Here is an 8616-nt window from a genome sequence, read left to right on the forward strand (position 1 = left end):
AGTGTGTATGTATATCTTAAGTATGTGTAGCGCGCGTTGTGAATGTAGTGTTTGTTTAAGGGCTGGAGTAGAGGCTGGTGGGCACTAGCTTTGTTTTACTTACATTAAGATTGTTCTTTTTGGATTAGTACCTGATGGCCGGCTTTCCGATCGTCAGGGGGGCATTTAAGGAGAGGGGGATGTGGGGGCCAAGCCCTTCAAATCGGAGAGAGGAGGCGCTAGCGACGTCCTCCTCCTTGGTGAGGCGAGGCCGATCCTCGCGCGCTTCCCTCCTCTCCCTACTACGAGGCGACGGGGGATGCGCGCAGGAGACTCCCCGGGGAGACCGCCCTTGACAAGCGCAGCGATCGCACGGTACGTAAATGCCCTTCGGCCACTTCTGGCCGTTTCTTGCATTGGCCGTTCTTTCCCACTTCCGTGGGTCACAGCACCCACCGTGTCGATTAGCGCATTCCTCGATTGGCGTCAGTGCGTTTATCTAGGATGCCCGGCGAGTCTCCGCGGGCATACTCCACTTCTTGGTGGGTTGCCCCCCGCGTCCGCGATGTGACGGCTTGCGCCGTCTGAGCTTAGCGGACGAGCGCCGATGCGGCCAGATCGAGTCCAGCGGCTTGAAATGTGTAGCGGCCAATGAGAGCCCCCTTCCCCTACGTCAGCGAGCGTTGCGGCCGGCCAACGCCGGCGGACTCTAACTGCTGCCCGACTACGGGCTGGGCACACGCTGACGGCTGTATGCCCCAGGGGCTAGGTGCGTAGTGCAGTGTAGCGGTTGTATCGTGGTTTCCCGCGTAATAAACCCCTGTACTATGAAATGTATCGCTTCCATGTGAAGTGACTGACAACGTACACTCGCGGCGAGAGTCGTGGCTCGCTCTCGAACCCGTTGTGGGCAGAGTCTCTCGGCAGGGCAGTTCGGTGCTGCGCGAGAGCAGTGAGAATAAAAGCGGCGCGTTATTCTATTACAATCTATTCTGTTCCTTAATGCTAAGGTTAAGTATTAAGGATAGGATGAGATAATGGCCACAGTGTAACACTGCATTAAATGAGAGGCCATGGGGCCCTGGGGGAACAAGGATGAGGAGAAAAGGGGAAGGTCACAACTCGCACGATGAACACAGTTGCAGTCTTGGGGTCCTAATCGCAAAATGAACACATTAAAGTCAGTCAGTGGCAGCAAAACGCACAATTCACACTTAAATGTACAGTTCACACTGTGGACAATGCGGTTGACACTGAAAACAGTGCACGCTGCATGCAGTTCCCATTGTATACCGAACGGGAAAGTCGGCCAGGCTGCTACACCAATTTTTAGTCTGTTTTCAAGGGCGTACTCTGTAATTGCTTCTAGTGCGGTTGGATCGTCACGGACCCGACTAACATGTTCGTGTCCAGTTGCAGGGGCGGGACCTAGAGTTGAAAGCTGGTGGTGATTACGGTCGAATAATGGACAGAGCCAAATTAAGTGGTAACGATTTGGTGTGCCTTCCCGATTAGAGCGGGGGGGCGGGATCAGCGCCATTCGGATCCTGCTGGACCTGTCTATTTATAAATAACGTATCTAATGCAGCAAAATCTCTGTGTGCATGAAGCACAAATTGTTCAAAATAACTAATCGACATTGGCAACAGCGTGAGTGGTAGCACGCATGATTACTGATATCAAGCTCGGCCTGGTGGCTTCAGTGAAGTGACTGTGGTACAGAAGACATATATCAAACTGCTCGAGTACTTCAGTTGCTGTACAATCCAACTATTACTTAGCCCTTGGTTGGTACATATTTTCGATATTGTTTCCTAAATTGTTATGACCAGCAGTGTAAATTATGCAGAATTCATGACCGAGTGCAAAACGTGTACGTTTGAGCTGGTGTCGTTCTTATCAATGTATCACCCTTGCAAGAACGATTCATACCTTCCATTGCTGTTAACAAAATGTCGATGTTTTCCTTAGTGGCACTGTTCCTGATAAAGAATAATGCAACGAAGTCAATGTTAACGAAATTCAATGTAATAGTGCTTATGAAAGTGCCAAAATGTAGCAGCTCATGCAGCTGTAATATTTCGAAAGAGTAGGACAGTTTTTATATGTAGTCATGGGTAATTGGCTGCCTTTTTTGTAATCCTTACCTGCAGCACCGAATCGTGTTTTCAGCTGTGTATACAGTGAAAGAGCACCCAACTCAATTGTATACCCTTCTGTGTGCTGTAGAATGAGCTTTCAATGAGGGTGTTTGCTTTCCGGACCGTGTATAATTGCCACATGCGCGTGAAAGCGTCCATCCGCGCGCGCGCACTTCGAGCCCCGAGTCGAGCGCTTATTTAGGAACACGATCGGAGGTCAGCGTCAGCTTGCAGGTGCGCAAGAAGAGCGCGGAGAGATCAGGGGCTCAGGTACAAAATGTTAGCTTCTGCCACATCTGCGTCAGCTTCCCCAGCGCCGCAGGCCAGCCCCGCCCACGGAGCGAAACCATCGGCCGCCTGCCAAGCAGTCGAAACAAGTGGAGGGGGAAAAAAGAAAAAAATCCACCTCGCATGAAGTCGTGCACATATAGGTAGAGACGTCCCGGTGCGCGTCGAAGGAGGTTAAAAAATTTCAAGATTTTAATCTCTGTGGCTTCGCCCATGCTTAGAAGGTGTGGTCGGCCTGGGCCGCTACGGGATATGGTTTGGGAATACGCCGGCGCGGCCGCAGCGTTCCATACCCGAGTTACGTGTGCGCTGTACGGTTTCGGGCTGGGGGTCCTCAGTGTAGTTCTGACGACCTTTCTGTCTTTTACACTGTTTACTTTAGTGTGTTTTGTGTGAATTACATTCTCTAGGTCAATAATTCTCCACCCGCGTTTTCGGGTTAGAACCGTGGGTGTGTGTGTAAATGGTCTTTTTACTTTGGCGAGAATATGGCTTAGTCGTGTTTACAAGCGTCTCCCCGAATCCCTGAAGACAGTGGTGTCAGAATACGCTTTTCTCGCGCGAGTCCACATAAGGCGAATACCAACCCTCTCTGCCGGGTTCACGGGGAGCGGGCAGCCTGCAGCAGGAGTCACTTCAGAAACTTTGCCACCCGTCGTCGGTCGGGCCCTTTTTAAGTTTGTATTTGTTAAAGAACAGTAAATGTCATCAGTAAAGTAAACCAGTTAATCTTAAACCTGTTTTGACGTGTCGACGTCTTCACTGCGATTATCATGCTACTGTAGCGGCAGTTGTTGGCCGAAATTTCGTAGTTACATTACGGTGATTATTAAAGATATCTGGTAAGATTTAAAGCAAGTGCCGCTTAAACGTCCCAGAAAAGTGAGGCTACATTTTGCCCTATTTATGAAAAAACACAACACTGCAGCTCATAACCTGACTGGGTCCGCTAATAAGCTGCGGCAGCACAATGAACCTGCCGATGCTGTTGTTCACGGGACTGAAGAAGTGCATAAAAAAGTGCTGATTGGTAAAGTGACTGTCAAAAAGCTCCCTTCATATCCTGGTATAGAAGGTACTAAATAGATTAAACATCGAATGTCTTCACGAATACTAATGCCGACGCTCGGCACTTATGCTGCACATCACTCAAGTGTACCCGTCACATCAGAGTGCCTGTAATTCCTGATGAACACCGTTCGTAACGTGGTCTGTAGGTTGGTATTTACTTGGGAGACGGAAGAGTTTTATGTGCAGTACCTTTGGAGTTACAACCTGAGTAAACGAAGTCGCTAATACTACAGCCTGTCTAAAATATTTATGCAGTATTCACTCACAAATTGCAAAAATGTGCTTAATTAAACGAATTCGTTGGTGCCACGCCCCGGTCCAGCGGGAACTTTCGATATTTTTTCTGTGCAGGCAGCTGGCCTTGATCCCGGGCTCTGGTCGGACTACCCGGCTCCCTTCAACCGCGGCGGAGCAGGGATGGCTACCGGCATTATGCCTGAACCGTACCCTCATGTAAGCTAGGCCCGATGTCTTCAATGATGCATTCCGCGATGGTCATGGTTGTTTGTTGGGTGGTGTAAGTACGAGTATAGTGCGGCGACCTCACTCTATGATGCATTTTTTTTCTTATTACTGTTTCGTCATTATGTGTGGTTCTGCTTGGGTTGTACCGAAACAGCTCAGCTCTGGGGGGGGGTGTCAGTTGGAACTATTCCTAAAAAATGGAAAACATGGTCAAATGGGGAAAAATGGTCCCTGTGGTTTAAAGCATTATACCAAATAAAGCTTTACAGAAGACTCGTGGTCAAGGTATAACCTCCTCCTTCGTTACAAAACACACAAAAAACACAATTATGTGCTGAAGCTAGGCATGGTCCGATGCTAGGCCACATGCTGTTGTGGCAAGCCAAAAAATAAAACGTACAGCGTACTGGGAGATATCGGTTTCTCGTTTGATTTGAATTCATTTTTATGGGTTATAGCGGAGTCCTTTAATTATTACTGGTCATGGCACTCCTGCCGATGGTTGATATTTCGACATCAGCTTCCACTACGGGCGCCACCATTAGTTATGCTGCCACGTGACACCGCCAGTACTGCGAATACTTACCCACCGTAGGTAATGTTTTGACGCAATTATGCGGGCGCTGTTATTCTTTTCACCTTTTCTATAATGTTCTTTAACATATCAGTGCCACCAACAAAAATGTGTCGATACGGGATCCCGCGTCGACCATGAATGAGCGTGAGGTCTGTTTACTTAGAAGCGCTGGCGTACTGTTTTCTTATGAATGTGGATGTACTTTATAAATGGCAGCGCATTTAAAATGTTCTCAATCTCGTAATAATGCATTCGGATATTAGGTTAGTGAACACCTAATCACATGCGTTCTTCAGACAACTCGAAGTGGAACTCGCAAGTGTTAGAAGACTAAGACAGTTACGCTCCACGCTTTTTGGCTCATTGATGCATGCCGGTAATACCAGACCAGCTCGAGAACGAGTTTGTTTGTGGCTGACCAAAGAACAACCATGGCTATTTGATAGAAGCGATACAAGATTCTGGTATTAGGTAGCTTTCTACCCTTGAAGTGCGAAGATAGGGGGAGGGGTGGTAATATAACACAAGCAAAAGCACTTCTGGTGTGAAATCTAGGAAACGAAGTTCAACTGAATAAAACACGAGTAGACAGGTAAAGCGTGGCCGCACTGGTGTCTATTCCGCTCCTCTCGCACCCTCTCCAACACAAGACCTCAAGTGATCTAAACCGTCGAGCAAGAAGTTTTATTCCAAACATTGATTTGAAATATTACCCACACGAGCAGTCAAAGAAGTCACACGGTGGTGCTCGTCTACCGCTTCCTGGATGTCGAGAGTTCTAATGCGCAATTAGTTCGGTTAGACCGCCGAGCGCTTTCCCGCCCGCACCCTCCGGTATTAGGGCCTTAAGAATAAATGGGCGTTAATGTGCCTAACATCTCATCGGTCACTGTTTTTCGCAATGTACAGTCAGGGACAAACGAATTCCAAACACGAAGATAAGAAGCGAGACATGCAAAATAAAAACAAATATTCTTTGCGTAGGTTTAATAATGGCGTGGTATTCGAAAGCCACATGTTGAAAATTTGTTGCTATAAATAGGCGAAGCCTCAATAGAAAGATTCGGTTAGGCGTTCCGGGCATTAGGGTATTGCTGGGCGTTAGGCGGAGTGTACGCCCGTCGCGATGCGCCAATGGACAGTTTTACTACAGCGTTTTTGTAGCTTGCGCTAACGCCTGTGGCGCCACCCGCTGAACCCAATGCTAAGGGCCCAAATTTGACCGCTTTTTTTTTGTGCCTAACCAAGGCAAACTGTAGCTACATGGCGTTTTTTTTTTTCAATGCGTAAAGGCTGGTTTCGATCGTAAAAAAATCTTGCAAGTATGGTAAAAAAGAACCTCTTACCTCGATTCAGTTACAGGGGAAAAATAGAATACACCCGTCGCGATTGCTTTGCTCAAACGCGCAACGCCAAATTTTTTAATCAACACTCAGTGCTTGGCATACACATTTTATTCAGCTCTGAAATATGGCAAGGCCATGCGACAAATACAACTGATCATGGCATACGGCGGGAATGGGACGCGCAAAATGAAACAGCTGGTAGGCTGGCACGGCGGTTTAGGTATACACATCATCCGTGTGTACCAAATAAACAAATATATACCATGCATTCTTATTACTCACTTCCTCTTGTTTGTGTAGTCCGAATAAAAACTCTTCACGTTTCACACGTGTAGCGCAACGTTCTCGGCTTGCGCCCAAGAGTACGATGACGGTGCAGGCCAAAAGTCTTGAATGCCCGAAATGGAGGCCGCTGATCCGCACCAACACGGCGCGTTTTACACCACCGCGACACGCACACAAACATCGCCACTTTCTTCGGGTGCCATCTGGGCTGTCCGTGTCCTTCATTTCTGGGACGTATGCCTGATGGAACTGAAACGTTGTCGCCTAATGAGGAACACACGTGCCGGTCCGCGTTTTCTGTCGGGGAACGGGATCTCTCGCCTCCTCCTGCGAACATCGCCGGAGCAGCAGCCATTTTGGGATCAGGCGGCCTTCCCCCAGGTTCCCTGCGCACCGCAAGCGCCCTAGAACATACGCTCCTAGCCGTTGTGTGCGTAGCACTGCATGGTGAGGGCGTTTGGGTAGCGTACTGTGCGTGTGCTGTCGCAAATCGCCCGCCGGGGTGTACGCTCGTCCAGAGTGCCGCCCAACTAAATGTGTGTAATGTGACTTACGCAGAAAAAATTGCGCTATTTGGGTCTACTTTTTCATATTTTTGTGATTGCATTTTCTTTGTCCATGACTGATCGTGGGACCCCCGTAGTGGCAGACGTTTTCCTATATGTACCGTTTCGACTATTATTATTCACTTAATAATAAATTACGAAAATTGCGCTGAATAGAAAAAGAGAGGAAGAAAGACAGACAATGCGCAATTTTTGTAATTCATAATGCACCAACTAGCCCAACAGCACATTTCACTGACAGGAGTACTGACACCAAAGTTTCACACCTAAAATGATACAAATGGCTTCATTGGTATGTACAGATGCCTCACAGAATTTTTTTGCAGCGATCCGAGGCCGGAATCACATCTAAAATCCATTTTGATAGTACCGCCGGCGAGCTTCCACAAACCCGATGAACTAGCGAAATCGCTTTCAGCGTGACGAAACATCTGCCGGCGTGTCTGGCCGATTAAGTGTGACGTCATATAGTCGTTTTCGGAATTGGAAACGATATCCTGCGCTGCTGTTGTCGGTGGTATTTGTTTGGGCAGGAGACGTACGGGTGTAGCTGTGTGAGCAATGCTTGTCAACTTTGTGCACTTTGCGTGTTTGACGTCTTTGCTCTTCAGTTCGTGGCCGGCGCATGGTGTTCGCTTGCACTGGTGCCGAAAACTGCGTGGTGCAGGCACCGCGCGGTGCGCGATGTCGATGCGCGCGGCGGCGGTGCGCGTCGCCGAGCTAAACCAAGTTGTGCTATGGCAAGCTCGCGGAATGAGAAGTACTGCTCGTGGAAGCCTGTCCGAGCAAATCGACGACGACGCCAAGATGCGTTACTTTTCACGCGACGACATGCAGCGGTAAACGTGGACTGAGTTCGTGCGTGGCGGAGGCCGCAAGAACTGTCGCCTACGCCAGCGGGCTCGGCGTTGCTCGCGTCAGCTTGGGTGTTGGGAACTTCAGGCTTAGTTTCGTGGCGAATATTTGATCGCCGGTATCTGTACAACTGCGAATGACGATACCTTACACAACTTTTCACCACACTATCATCCCCGTTTTCGCTTACTGATCTTTATTTTGGCGATAATTGCCGTTTCAGCGATCGGTGACCAAGACATCTGCCGTGGCCTGTTTTCATTTTAGCGCGCAGGTGGCGCCATCTTTCGGCCGCTCGCCGCACCGCGGAGCCGGCAGTGCTGGGTCGGAGCGCCGAACCTCCTCAGCCGGTCAGCGTAGGCTTACCATCGCGGCAAATATCTGAACGCCGTTTTTAAATTCAGCGCTGATAACAACCCTTAGCACAGTTTTTCACCACACTATCATCTACTTTCTCGCATGTGGAGCTTCTTTTTCGCGATCAGATTGATTATAAGATTGGCGACAAGCTCTTGCTATCACGGTCTGCGCCGCGTCGAGCCGCAGTGATATTAAAAAACGGACGATGTCGAAGACATCGCCTGCCTAATAACCTGGCCAAGTAATGTTGCTCTGTCTGTCTGATGGCGTCGACTCATCCGAGTCTGACGACTCAGACAACATGTCGACTGCTCGGGCGAGTGCGGACCATGTGCAATCGTAGCAGACGATGCGGCGAACGTCCCCCCTGACGTCACGGGTGATACCGTGACGTCAGACTGTTCCGTTTGCAGGCTGGCCTTCCAACAGCCATTTTCCGGCGCGGCGACCGAATTTGAAACTGGTTGGAATAATCGTGTTCTATTTAATTCTGTGTTGGTGGCTGACGGCTTTCGGTTTGATTTTCGTAATTACTGGGCCACTAGGTATTCTTTACAGCATAAAAACTGACAGCCAAAAATTTAGTTTCAGTACTCTCTTAATAATAAGTTTGACTTTGTCAGATACGCCGGGATGCCCCCAAACGTCATAGGAGTAGCACCGGACTTAAGCCTCGCTCTATC

The 8616-nt window shown here is 48.9% G+C and overlaps 1 protein-coding gene across 1 annotated transcript in view; it reads left to right on the forward strand.

The window, feature by feature from the left end:
• LOC144149735 (phospholipid scramblase 3-like) overlaps nt 1-3941 on the forward strand; it is a 96521-nt gene extending 92580 nt beyond the window's left edge. Inside the window, exon 2 of the mRNA XM_077681388.1 lies at nt 3831-3941. Coding sequence (XP_077537514.1) covers nt 3831-3941 — 111 coding nt within the window. The remainder of the gene's footprint in view (nt 1-3830) is intronic.
• Nucleotides 3942-8616: the final 4675 nt, after the last annotated feature.

This window comes from Haemaphysalis longicornis, unplaced genomic scaffold (assembly GCF_048455015.1).
Source record: "Haemaphysalis longicornis isolate Haplotype H1 unplaced genomic scaffold, Haemaphysalis longicornis Haplotype H1 scaffold_8, whole genome shotgun sequence".
NCBI classification, from domain to species: Eukaryota; Metazoa; Arthropoda; class Arachnida; order Ixodida; family Ixodidae; genus Haemaphysalis; species Haemaphysalis longicornis.